This window comes from Macrotis lagotis, chromosome X (assembly GCF_037893015.1).
Source record: "Macrotis lagotis isolate mMagLag1 chromosome X, bilby.v1.9.chrom.fasta, whole genome shotgun sequence".
NCBI lineage: Eukaryota > Metazoa > Chordata > Mammalia > Peramelemorphia > Peramelidae > Macrotis > Macrotis lagotis.
The window spans coordinates 582,470,853-582,485,510 of NC_133666.1; the positions used below are offsets into that span (position 1 = coordinate 582,470,853).

The window sequence follows — 14,658 nt, forward strand, 5'->3', positions numbered from 1 at the left end:
GAGAAAAGACTAGATGCTTGCTGTTAATATTGGCAGATGTACCTCCTTTTCCAGTTGAGATGGGAAATCAGACCATTCAATTGTTGGTAATATAGGCAGAAGTTATAGTTATAGAAGTTGCAGTTATAGCTTTTATAGTTATAGCTTTTAGATCTGAAACAGAAATCAACAAGGAAATAGCATTACTTACATCTTATGATGACAATATTACTTTGCTAAATAAGTTGACTTTAATCTCCCTCATTTAGGTGGACCCTCCTTGAAAAACTCATTTCTTTATAAATCAATTATATTATATGAATGGAACATAAAACCAAGAGCTCCCAGGATTAGTCCACCACCTTTAGGAGGACCTAGCTAATCCTAGTTGCTTAGTGGCCCCTTCACACCTGGTTTTTTCAGGACCAAATGGTGGTGATTGTGAGACAGACAACTCTGTGGTCCTTTATTTCAAAAGGATACTTTAACTTTGGAGATCAATATTTGTCTTGATTCATCTACCTACTGGAGCAAAATCATCTAATTTCTTTATGCTTTAGTTTCTTTTTCTACAAGGAGAGACTTAGATGTTCTCTTAAGGTGTCCTCTTTAAGCTCTAAAATTTAATGATTCTAAATCTCAAGTGATTTGGAACCTGTATCTAATCCAGGTGAACCCTGCCTATCAACACACTTAATTTTTAGATTAATTATAGTAGCTTTAATAATAATAGTAATAAGTTATTATCTATTGAGTATTTTAAAGTTTACAGAGCATGTTACATGTATTAGCATTTGATCCTCAAAACAATCCAATGAAGTCAGAATTATAAATCACCTTGACTCTAAGCTAGTAAGATCTGAATCCCTTATGCCAAATTATCATAAATAAAGCGAGCTATTAAATTATTATTAATACTAAATTATCCACCACAGTAGTCAAATTCTTCTTCCAGATTCCTGAGAGAAGTTCATCCTGTGAGACAGTATAGAATGTAAACATGATATTTGAATGTGCAAATATTAGACTGTTCCATAACTGGGAGTGTGAACATCTGAGCACATACATGATAAAGGTGACTAAATCTAACTTAAACTCAAACTAGAACTTTAAAGTTAAAAAGAAGTAGATCAATGTGAAAGCCAAGTCCTCCAGCCTGGTATTCTATCTTGATGACATGAACATTAATGGAGAAATGAGAATCACGGTCTAGTGACAGAACCCTACCCATTTGGGGTGTGCATGACTGCTGTCATTGTTTATGTCTTTGTTGAGAAGTGCCAGGGGAAATAAATAAAAACTGAGAACTCTTCAATAAAGGACAATCTTAGCAGCTGATCAAATGATTTTATTCCTAGCATTTTACAAGGTCACTGAACAATTTATACAATAAATTATCTTCTTGTAGCTTCCTGTTGATACTTTTCTGGTTCTTTCCCCATATTTAACAGACTGCCTTCTTCATATAACAGTTGGGTTCTCTTGAGTTTTGAGGTCAGGAGAAAAGTATCAGGGAGAAGTCAACTCTCAAAAGTCTCAGCAGTTCCTCTGTTGTTTCTTACAACCTTCCCCAATTACATCCGAAAATCATCAGGTCTAGAAAACAAAATCAAGAAAATACCTTATTTTTCTTCAAACTCATGATTTTATTTTTATTTTTCCTATGGAAGAAAGTTTATTAGCAAAATGACAGAATTTTGACACTGAATAGCATTTTTAAACAACACTTCTAAATGCTTTTTGTTGTAAATGTAATGAAACAAAGCAGAAAATTTAGGTAACTAGTCTTAGAAACAAACGCATATAAAAATCTCCTATAGGACAAAATTTTCATTGGACAAAACCTCTATTTTTTATAATTAAAAAGGTATACATTTAAATGTATTCCACAGAGATACCACCAATCCTTTGTTTATGTATGTGCATGCTATTTTCTAACTATCTCTCACATATATTTCATTGCAAAGAAAAATCACATTTGGCTTCATATTAATGAAAGTCAGTGCATGCTTTTATCTTAGATATATCAGAGGCAGGGCTTGAACTCAGGTCTGGCTCTCTTTCCATTGTCCTGTTTCATCTTCAATAAATCACATATACCAGAGAGATGAGCTTTAAACAACCAGCTTATCATATAAACAGCTACATGTAATATTTAAGTGAGTCTCTAGATAAAGATAGATTAGGCTCGCAGATCTAGATCAGGAAGGGAACCTAAGTGGCCATCGAGATCAACTCTTAAATGTACAGATGAGATAACCAAAGCCCAGGGAAGTTCAATGACTTGCCCAAGGTGAGACATTGTAAGTATCAGAGATAAAACCTGAGTCCAAGTTTTCTGACACCTAAGCAAGAACCCTTTATAGAAATGACAGTGGATTACACATGGATTGACTTATCAGGTAACTGAAGACAAACCTCAGCTATCCACTGCACTTTGTGAAGGGGTATTTGTATAGGTGAGTGTGTACTTATGTATGCAACAAAAAAATATATAAATAATGTGGATACACACATATACACGCATCTAGCACACAAAACCATAGTGATTCAGGTTGTATCATAAAAAAATCAAAACTCATGAATTTGTATAGAAGTCAAGTGATGCTACTGCAGAAAAAAAGGGATATGGTAAACCAAATTAAGAAGAGAGGCTTATTTCATATGAAATTTTCTGAGTTTGTTTACGAGATAAGTAAAACACACTTTGGAAAATAATCTGAATAATTGAAAAAAAGATTCTATATTTTGAAGGTCATTTATAATAATTAAATGAACTGTGTTTGCCCTTAAGTAGCTTATCTAGTCCATTTTAAATACTGATAGTGTTTTAATCTGTAAGACACTGTACAGCATAGGTGAAAAGACCAACAGTCTGTGGTAGAATAAACATAGAATATAAGCAATTTAAATGTTTATTATTTAATACAGAGGAACAAGGAGTGATCTGGGAAACAAGCCAAATATGTGGCAATTAATAAACTGCATACAATCATGACAAGGAAAATTTATAGAATTTTATCATTGCATTTTTAAAGTCTCTTTGTAAACAGTAAAAGCAGCTATCTAAACTGTAGGACAGCAGCACAATTTCCTTCTTAACTTGGGGTGTGTCTGAAGAGATGTAACTGAAGCAGACAGGCTCCAGTGCATTTAAAGAAACAATTACAGCTGGTTCAAATAACCAGTGGGGAACAGAGTGGAAAAAAGAAATTACTCAATCCAACTCAGCCTGTCTCCCACAACTCAATGCAACACTGTAGATGTATCCATGCAATCATATAGCTTCATCATTACAAACAAAAGGACAATAATGTAGAAATAAATGAGACAATGTTGAATTATTTCAAATTCAGTGAGTAGAATTGTGAAAGGAATCTAGGAATCAAGTCCTGACTCACCCATGAGACCAATGGGGGAAAAGGAAATGTCTTTCAGAATATTCTGTTTAGTTCCATAAGAAAGAATTAGGGACAAAACAGGGAAGCAGATCTTAGTTCAACATAGGATAATAGATATGGAGCTGAAAGAGACCTTAAAGATCATTTAGTCTAAGGCCAGTCAGCTTTTCATTATAATCTACCATCTCCTTCACTTAAGGGAACATTTACTGAAATTAAAGCTGTTCCAAAAATGGAAAGGGAGAGCTGCCACCAAAGTTAGTAAGTGTCCTGTCCCTGGACATCTTCAAATGGAAGACTGAATAGTCACTTGAACAAAAACATACTTGACAGGACACATGTTTTGGTTACAAAACGCATACCCTTATGTACCTTCTAAGCAGATTTTAAAAATTATTTTTTTCATTTTTTCCAAGTCCTAGATTTTTACAGATGAAGAAATTGCAACCCATAAGAATGATTCTCTCCAAGTATTACAGTATCTGAAGTGGGAATGAATCCAGGTCCTGTGACTTCTGATTCAGAGCTGTTTCCACCATACCATGTTACCTCTTTAAAAATAAAATATTCACATTAAATGAGGAAAGAGTTCCACTATTTCAGTCAGACTACATCAGGAGTTTTATTCAGTTTTAGATGCTGCATTTCATCCAGCAAAATGTCCAGGATAGTAAAAAGTTTGGAAATTAGATCAAGAGCATAATGATTGAGAAAATTAGGGATACCCAAACTAGGAAAAAAAGAAAAAACCCTTAGGGACAAGAAAGGCAGAAAATTATTGGCCTCTTCAAATAACTAAAGAGTTGCTATCGCAAAGAAAAATACACACACACACACACACACACACACACACACACACATATTCTTTGTAGGATAGAAAGATCAATTTGGGAACTGGCAGAATTACATACTGATTAAATATAGATTAAATATAATTAAATATAATAAAGCTAAAAATAAGAGCTGTTCCAAATGTGGAATAGGTTTCCTTGTGAGGCTGTAGATTCCCTCTTACTAGAAGTACTTAAGTGGAGCCTTGATTATCACTGACTAGGAACATTTCAGAAGGGTCATCTATCTGGTGGATACAAGGTTACAAGACTTATGAAGTCACTTCCAATTTCACAGTCCAACAGATGGTGAAGAATATTGACTGAGATGATCAAAGTTGTAACATCTTTTGGGGGAAAAAATGCTTGATTTGACTTTTTTGTTTTGTATTTTTTTTGCAAATTTCACAAAGGAATTTTATTTCTTACAATACAAATATGCAAACATGTATTTGTACACACAGCTACATAAGATGCTTTGTAAAAGTATACATGCATATGCACAAAATTAAAATTTATACTGCAGACTGTGTACACACGTATGTATACATATATATACATACACAAGTGTATGGCATTGTTCAAGACACATAACACAATGAGATGGTTTCAACAAGCATTTATCTATCCTGTAATTGAATGATTGGTTGTCTCGTGAACTGCAACACTTATTTCTCTGCTATTTAAAAGCAAAAGACGGCAGCTTACTCAAGCAGAAACAAAAATTTGAATTGGCATGTGAGTACCAAGTTCTTGTTCCTTCATTTATACTAAATAAATGTGTTGTCTAATTGTTTTGTATTTTGCTTTCAATATTTTGCTTACTTATTTTCCTGCCCTTTTCCTCACAATTTTTCCCCTGGAAATGAATTAAATTGTTATTTGAATTAAAAAGTCCATATTTAAAACCAATGACAATATTTACACAAGCTTACTATGCTCTATAAATAATCATAGCATTCTGATAACAGCACTGGGAGCTCTTGTCTTCTAGTAACAGAGAGATTCGATATGTTTCTGTATCAAGTAGATTATATTATTAATATTTTATACTTTCATTACAGAAATTTATTGCTTGATAAAATGATAAGATGCGTTTTTATTATATTCCTCCCCAACTTATTTTTTTAAGAATGAACTACAGGGGCGGCTAGGTAGCGTAGTGGATAAAGCACCGGCCTTGGAGTCAGGAGTACGGGGGTTCAAATCTGACCTCAGACACTTAATAATTACCTAGCTGTGTGGCCTTGGGGCAAGCCACTTAACCCCACTGCCTTGCAAAAAAAAAAAAAAGTGAAAAAAAAAGAATGAACTACAAATTATTCAGTGTAGTTGTACATGGAACTTTTTACAAGCTTTTTTTAGCCCATCAAAATGCCAATTTTCACTCTAAGAGAGAGGAAATTTAAGGTCACTAATCAGCAAAGATTAGATGAATTTAAGAATATTCCAAGGTAGTGAGTAATGTATAAACCTCATAAACCAGCTAAAAGGAGAATTAATGAAACAAAGACAGCATTACCAGTAAAAATGTCAGTCTCTTGCTAGGTCATACTGAAATTTGTTACTTCATTTTCTGGAGGAATCATCTCCACTTCACGTGGAATATTTGGCATTAGCTCAATCTGCCTTGAAAAAGATGGCTTTTGGAAAAGAATATTATCTCTATTTTGTGAGTAAAAAGTTTTGCACCATTTTGCACAAAAATCCAGATTTCTTCTATGGCAAACTCCACATTTGTCACCATTAGACTGGAAAGGGAACTGGGATGGGAGGATAAGAGGGTGGCTGATCTCTTAAGGGAAAAGAGAAATAAGCATATCTCCTGTTTCAAATTCCACTCAGAAGGAAGAATTGAGAATTTTTCCAATGATGGATGACAGGAATGTGTTAGGAGTGAAAAGAGTAGCATTTTTATAAAGGTTTACACCTTATACTTCATATATAAAATTTTATACTTTACACACAACTTTTCAGGTGGTTTTATTTTTCATTGCAAAGTGGTGGGAAAAGATCCATTTGGTTTATGAATAAAATGTAACTTAAATCTGTGTCACAGATGGTTGTCAGCAGAGCAAAATTAGATACACTTTAAATTGTTTGCCATATTAAGGTAATTTATTTTCCATGTTAAAAAAGAAATAGAATTATGATTGTAAAACTATAAAAACTGGTAAAAACAAAAATCCAAACCAAGTATTATTTTATTCTTCCCTTAAGACTTAATTTTTTCCACTTCAGACCTAAATTACTTAAAATAAGAAAAAAAATCAAATAACTTGAATTTAAATATGGATAGCAAACTAATCTTAGGAACAATGAAAGGTCAGCTTGATTAGATTCCAAGTAATTTCCACTGTACGGAATTATTTAGTATAACCCTCCTTCTTTAAATTTTTCCAGTAAATCTAGTGACACCACAAATTGCTGGAAAGAACTCACAAGAGTGAGGCACAGTCAGGGTAGGCAGGTGGGCAGGAAGACAGGCACGGCATTCATTTCCTTAAAGGCACAACTCTGACTTCAGAAGAATACTAGGATGATGTCTTATTCAGACCAGCTTCACTGAAATGTGTTAACATTTTCTTAAAGAATACTGATAAAACTTTCAATACTATTTGATTTATACACTAAAAACAAACCTAATTTCTAGGCTATCCCAGGGAATTTTATATCCAAGATAAGATTTTTCAAATCTCCCCAGAACATAGAGCAGTTTGATATGTCTCATAAACTGGGTGCCCAACTGGGTGAAACTGGAGCTCTCAGATCTATTTGTCCAGCCTTAATCTCTCTCTCTCTCTCTCTCTCTCTCTCTCTCTCTCTTTCTTTCTCTTGCTCTCCAGTCTTTACTCTCCAAAGCTACTATCCTGTTAAGTTTAAATTTAACATGTCCAGAATTGAATTCATTATCTTTGACCCCAAATCCCTATTCCTCACCTTCCCATTACCGCCCAGGGTGCCACTCTCCTTCCAGTCACTGAGGCTCACAACCTAGGTGTCATCTTTTGATTCCTTAATTGTTCTCACTCCATATAGTCATTCTGCTACCAAATCCTATTACATCTCATATGCCCTCTTCTTCAACAATGTCACCAGACTGGTACAGACTATCACCCCACACACACCTGGACCTGTCACTTATTACTCCAAGGACAGTGGAAAAGTCTGGGTTTCAAGAAGGTGATTGTCCCACTTTGTTTAGATAAAAAGTTAACATTTATATAGTTCTTTAAGGTTTGTAAAGTGCTTTTATTTTACTTACTCCTCAGAATTATTCAGTTAAGGAAGGTACCAGTATCTCATTTTTCAGGTAAGTCCAGAAGGCAATGTGATTTAACCTCAGAGTAATATCACATGTGTAACATTTGAGATGGAATTCAAATCCTTGCCTTCCTGATTCCAAAGCCAGGACTCTTCATTGGACCACATTGCCAGATACATGTAAAGTATAAAATTCTGGGGTATCATCTTTGGGGAAGAAATAAGCAAGGAGGTGAGAGTTCAGTGGAGAGTAATCAGGATGACTACAGGATTTAATGATCATAGCACATACAAAGAAATGTGAAAGAAATGGATATGTTCACCTTGGAGAGACTAAAACTCAGGATAGTTATTTTCAAATGTTTGACCGATTTGCTATTTAGAAGAGAAATTAAATTTGTTCTGTTTGGGCCTGATTAGATTACCAAAAATAATAGGTGAAAGCTGTAGAGGCACATTTAAGTTTGGGCTCAAATTTTATCTTTGTCACTAAGTAGTCAAATGATCTTGGGAAATCCACTAAAACTCTTAAGATCTTCAGAGAACTTTCAAGATTTAGAGCTCTGGATTAGATTTTGTTGTATAGGATTCAAGTTAATTAACTTTTCACTGTTAAACTCATAGGATGATAAACTTAGGACAGAAAGTGATCTTAGAGGCATCTAGTTCAACCTCTTAATTTTACAGGTGAGGAACTGAGATACAGAGAGGTCATTATTAAATGAGTTCTATCTTGCAGGAATGTCCTACATGAATGGAAAAATCTTGCTGATATTCAAATCTCTGCTCTATTTTGAGATTAGAAAAATAAAATAAATTTTCTCCTTTATCCATCCTATAAAGCTTCTTCTGAGGCAAGTGAAATACATTTTTGAAAGTACAGCTATGAATCATTAATAAAGAAGTTCATTCTTTGGGATTCAAAATTACAAAATTTTTAAAAAAGTTATTTATTTAAGGTAATGGAATTTGGTTAAGTGACTTGCTCAAGGTCATTGCCCAGCTAGGTAATTATTATTGTTTTTTTGCAAGGCAGTGGGGCTAAGTGACTTGCCCAAGGTCACATAGCTAACTAATTCTTAAGTGTCTGGGGCTGGATTTGAACTCCTGACTCCACGGCCGGTGTTCTATCCACTGCACCACCTAGCTGCCCCAAATTTAACCAAAACTTTAAACTCGCCCATTTTTACTGTGTTATATTCGGGGTTCTAATGAATTTTATACCATAGAATCTTCTGGTAGTCAGGTGACACCTACAGATCCCTTCTCAGAAGAATGTAAATGCAAAAAAAACCCCAGAGAATTACTAAGGAAATAATTATATTGAAATACAATGATCAAAATATTGAAAACAAATTTGTAGCTCCCAAGTTAAGAACACGTGTCTTCAAGCAACTTCTAATCTCTTTAAGGGCAACTCCAGTGCCTGCTTTTTGACTTTCTTTTTTGTCAATCTCCCTTCCTCTTACAGCTTTGGCTGGAAGGGTCCCTCAGCAAAATCACCTCCCATCTAGGCCAAGGCACTACTTGGACACCTGTGCAAGTTTCTTATCTTTGTCCTTTGGTCAGATGTCTTTGCACTTTTCTCTGGTGCTCATAGTAGCACAAGCTTTCACATAAGTTCCTGTTTTAAGTCACTCAGAATTATCTTAGAACCAGATATTTTTCCATATCCCCCTCTCTACTCCACACCCCCCACCCAAAACCCAAAGCTGCTTGAGTCTAGATATCAGTCTTTGAATCTTCAGCCCCTAATTACCATGCTTAGCATACAGTGGGTACTTAATAATAAATGGTTGTTAATTGATTGGTTAATTAAACAATGTATTTCTGAATGAGTAAGTGACTTAAAAATTTTATTTTATAAATGTTATCTGTCTCCTACATAATCTGAAATGATTAAAAATAAAAACATTCCATATGTCTGGTTTTTCCTAAGGGAAGTTCTTTGATAGAATTTAATAAAAATAAAAAAAAACCCTTAAAAATGATCCAAGTGTTATTCTAAGGTACTCATAATATAAAACTTTCCATTATAATAAGAGTCCCATTATTTTTATTATTATTGTGGTTTTACAAAATATACAACTCTTTGATCATCTAAAGCAATGGTTTGGGGTTATAATTTCTCTATGAAAATGGACTTGTGTTGCCTTGACACTTTCCTTTAAAGGAAAAAAAAATTCAGATGTATCATTACCTGCATATACCAAATACATATATCCACCTCACAATCCATAAGGAAATGTGATTAAGAATCTTATAACAGTTTTTTCCCCACACATTATACATGACAATGGCATGTATTGAGATATATAATATCAAGCCAAGCCTCCCCATAAAGCTATGGAGGAGAAATTTATGTCTAAGGTTTCCTTTAGGAGAAATGGCCTTTAAGTAAAAGCAAAATTTTTCCATCTGCATAAACTTCACAAATACTTGGCTGTTACATTTGGTACTTTTAATTTATCTAAAAAAAATCAAAAATACATACAAATCTGGATATCTTTCACATATAAAAAGAGTCTGCCAAAATCTAGGTAGTTTTTTTAAAAGCCAGTGAACCAGATAAAGTAGTGTCTCTTGAATTTGAGGTTGAGAAGTATTCTTTAGATAACACAAACACAAAGGAGAACTAAAGAAGGTAGCTATTTAGGGCCTAAGACACCAAGTGCAAAATGAAGGACACTTAAACATGTTTTAAATGGACTTTTTTAGGGAAAACAAATCCTACTCTTTATGACACATAGGTTCTTATCTGTTTTTTTTCCTTTGCTAGGCAATGGGGTTAAGTGACTTGCCCAAGATGACACAGTCACTTGAGCTCAGTACTACCTGATTTCAGGATCAGTGTTCTATCCACTGCACCATTCAGCTGTCAGGTGCTTATCTGTTATTGTATGACTTCCTTTGTAGAATTTTAAAATATTTCAAATAAAATTTTGATGGAAATTAATATAAAAAATATCTACTGAGTATTTAGTTGGTGAGGGGATGACTAGGATATGGATATGCAAACAATTATAAGATATTGATCAAAAAGTGGCAAATACTCTTATTCCAGACTTTTATTCTTTAGAAGAGACAAATATTAAATAATTTATATTAATCAGTTCAAATAATAAAATTTATCCATACTTATAAAATATTAAGTCTTACTTTTGTTCATAGTATACTTGAGCTACATTTTTTAGTTATTCAATTCCCTTAACATTCCAAAGAATTTAACTTATAATTATACACGTGTGTGTGTGTGTGTGTGTGTATATGTATTTACAAAAGGTACTTGAGAGCACAAAATGTGAATTTTTGAAGGTCATATTTAATAACAGACAATTCAAAACAGTATACAACTTGTGCATGAAACCTTTCACAATGTACTGATACAAATGAACTACCCTGAGACATAATCATGGTTCTAAGGGATTAATGACTTAAATTTATTTCCTATTTGTTTTCCTCTGTTTTTCATATGCTTTTGAAAGATATCCAGAAAAAAATCTCCCCACATTTAAAATATTCAGCTAACACTTAACTATGAAGCAATGTGATGTTATGGATAAGTTACTCAATTGTTGAACTGTAATGTAATGCATATACATATTACAAAACAAGTCTCTCAAGGTTAAGGTTATAATTAACATACACTAGCCATATTCAGATTACACATTCTGTCTCTTTCATATAGGATGAGACTGCTGAACACCCCTGCTTCTGAATATTTTATTCTCCTTGGATTTTTGTGCTGCTACTCTCTCAATTTAACTCTTAACTCCCTTTTGTTCCTTCTGCTGCCATTGCTGAACTATATATCATGCCCCTTAATTGTGGATGCTCCTTAAGGTTCTACTGTAGGCCTTTTCTCACTTTATATTCATATTCTCTCTCTCTCTCTCATCTGAAATCCTTACATCCAGACTCAACTTTTCTCCAGTCCTTTATCACTTATTGTACATTTCAAAATGGATATACTTGAGATATCTTAAACTCACTGTACTAAAATGAACACATTATCTTTCCTCCGAAACCTTTCCACTCTTCCAAATTTCCGTGCTTCTGTTGACTGCATCATCATTCTCTTAGTCTCTGATGTTCATAACCTCAGTATTATACCAGACTCCTTATTACTCCTTCACACCACACACAGTCATTTGCAAGTCTTAGCATTTCTACTTCCAGATCATCACTGGTATACATTCAACCTCTCCACTCATGTCTTCATTACCAAAGTTGTTGTAAAAGCTTCCTAATTGGTGTTCTTCCCTCAAGACTCTTACCACTCTAGTCTATCCTTTATATAGTGCTGTCAAAGTGAGCTTCCTTAAGCTGAGCTAAGAAGATGTATTCCCCTACTCAATCAAGTTCAGTAATTTTCTATTGCTTCTAGGATAAATTATCTTGTTTAGCTTTAAAGTCCCCTAGAACCTGACTCAAATCTACCCTTCCAGTATTACTGGATATTGGATCCCCCTCTGGCAGTATGTGATTCAGTTAAATTGTCCCTTTTTCTCTCCCTCACAAACAATTCTTCATCTCCTATCTTCTTCCTTTATACATTGGACACTCCACATCATGGATATTCATTCCTTACCTCTACTTCCAGAATTTTTTCTTGTTTAAGAATGCAGCTTAAAGCACTAACTTCAGATAAAAACCTTTTCTGATATTCCCAAATACTAATGCTGGAGTCAATCTTTTACTTCAGTTACATCGTTTCCTCTTCTAGTCATTCTTGAGTCAATTTTTTTCAAACAGCTTCATTTCCCTCCTGGCTGCTCACTAGAACTTCACTACTATTTCTAGAAACTCATCTTTTTGTAAGATCAAATCAACTCTGAAACCCACACCTCCTATGTATTTCCTCCCTCTCCCTGATTGGAGAGGGTTGAGGGAAGACATAAGAAAGCAACTCCTAAACCTTCTATTTAAGAAGGGGTACAAGGAAGATAATTCATCCCTTGCTTCTACCCCTCACTTCCCTCCCTCCCCTTTACAGATTGTCATCTCTCTGTCTATCCCTAGTGCTCAGGACAGTGCTGGCACATAGTAGGTATTTAACAGTTACCTACTTCAAACTAACAATCTAACTTACGGATGATTTCAAATCCTTAAAATTTGTCCCACTAAACCTTGAAAGACTAATTTGGATCCTGAGACAACAATTGCAAAAAGGAACTATTCCTATTTTTTAAAATATATTTTTATTCATATTTTCTGCTTTTACATCACCGGGGGATGCTGCTATATATCAGACAATTGGCTCTACAGAGAAAAACAATGTGCATGGGACATACTTCTACTTTACATTAACATTTTTTCCCAGCACTTCCTCAAGTTTAGAACAGTGGTGTCAAACTCAACTAGAAATAGGACTATTAATCCATACATAAGGATCCTACTGGTAGTATGTTGGCTTGGTTTTAGAAGGTTGTTATCTTTGATCTACTGAATTTTTATTTATTTTGCTGTATATTCCACTATATTTTAATCTAGTTCTGGTAGCACTCAGGAGTGCCCTGGACAGCCTGACTGTGGGTCTGACCCATCTGGTGTACAGGTCTCTAGACAATCAACAAAAATAAACTCAGGACTGTCTCATAGCATTACAATCAGCTCTCCCGGCTCAGTTGGAACTGGCTCTTGAGCATCCTTGAGTGATCATCTTCATTTCTCAATCCCCCTTTGGGTCACCAGCAATTTTGATTCCTGGGATATTATGATGTTCCAAGAATCTCAAAATATGACTTTCTGAGTTGGGAAGCAGTTTGAGACAGTTTAAAATCAATGTTCCAATTCCCAAATGCAATTCCTGTTCAATTATAGATCTGAGCCATGATTCATCAGCTATTTTCATCTCAGATATATGAACTTAAGTACCAACTCAAAATTGCCACCAAAAATTGATTTAACTTGGAGAGTTATTTGACAAATTAATTAAAAGATACTCTGACTTCAAAGCAAAAGGTGAGTGGAGGATAAGGACAAAAACATACATATGGGGGCGGCTAGGTAGTGCAGTGGATAGAGCACTGGCTCTGGAGTACCTCAGTTCAAATCTGGTCTCAGACACTTAATAATTACCTAGCTGTGTGGCCTTGGGCAAGCCACTTAAACCCCACTGGCCTTGCAAAAAACCAAAAACAAAACATACATATGAAAATATGGCTCAAGAGTATGAGAGATTTCAAAGACTTATAGACCACATTGAAGTCTCATGTATATACATCTCTATTTTTTTTTACAATAGATATGGAAAATACAAAATAAAGTTACAAAAAGTACTGTTTATATTTTTAATAGACAGGATATTATTCATTAATAAAATAAGTTATTCCTGAAATAGGTTTAAGACTTGTTAAGGTAAATATTAATACAAAGTTACCAAAAACTGGGAAATGGGGTGAGGAAAGTAGACCAACATCGATTATATTTATTTTTATACATGAATTTAACTAATGCAAATGAATGAGCATACCAATATCCTAATAAACTGGGAAGGATTTCTTTCTTTCCTTTTTCTTCCCCCATTTTTGCAAGTCATTGTGATTAAATGCCCAAGGTCATACAATTAGGTAATTTTTAAGTACTTGAAGATTTAAACTCAGGTACTCTTGATTTCAGGGCCAGTGCCTATCCACTGTGGCACCTAGTTGCCCCCAAAACAGAGATTTCATCAAAAAAGAGATGCACAGGAAAACTAATTCCTAAAATAAGAAAAAAGCATGGGCCAATGGATTGGCAAGAAATCAAGACAAGTACAAAGTTCAGAACTGAGCATATGGGAAAGAGAATAGTAGAAGGTAAGGCCAGAAAGGTGATTTACAAATTACAGAGGGTCTACAATGCCAAGAAAATGGAATCTATACTGATTTTGTAGGTAATGTGATTAGTAGCATATTTTCTCAGATGTTGTCTCCAAAATTAGTGTTTCAAAGTCTATTTAGTGGAATAAATTTCGGAAAATCCAAATTTTTCCTAAATTGAATCCTTAGCTTGAAGCTGTTGGCCAGTAATTATTTATTATTTATTCCTTCAATTTAGAAATAGAAAACCTGGATTAAACCCAGGTTCTACCTTTTACTCCTTTTGTAAACTCGCCTCTATTGGCTATAATAAAGTGAATAGACTAAGTGGCTTTTAGGACCCTTACAACCTTGGTCTACATGTAAAAGGAGTGACAAAAA

The 14,658-nt window shown here is 34.3% G+C and overlaps 1 protein-coding gene across 1 annotated transcript in view; it reads right to left on the reverse strand.

Moving 5' to 3' along the window:
• Window positions 1-1,306: 1,306 nt before the first annotated feature.
• MRPL13 (mitochondrial ribosomal protein L13) overlaps window positions 1,307-14,658 on the reverse strand; it is a 47,755-nt gene continuing 34,403 nt past the window's right edge. The window contains exon 7 of the mRNA XM_074201477.1: window positions 1,307-1,575. Within this exon, the coding sequence (XP_074057578.1) occupies window positions 1,554-1,575 (22 nt within the window). The 3' untranslated portion in view covers window positions 1,307-1,553. The remainder of the gene's footprint in view (window positions 1,576-14,658) is intronic.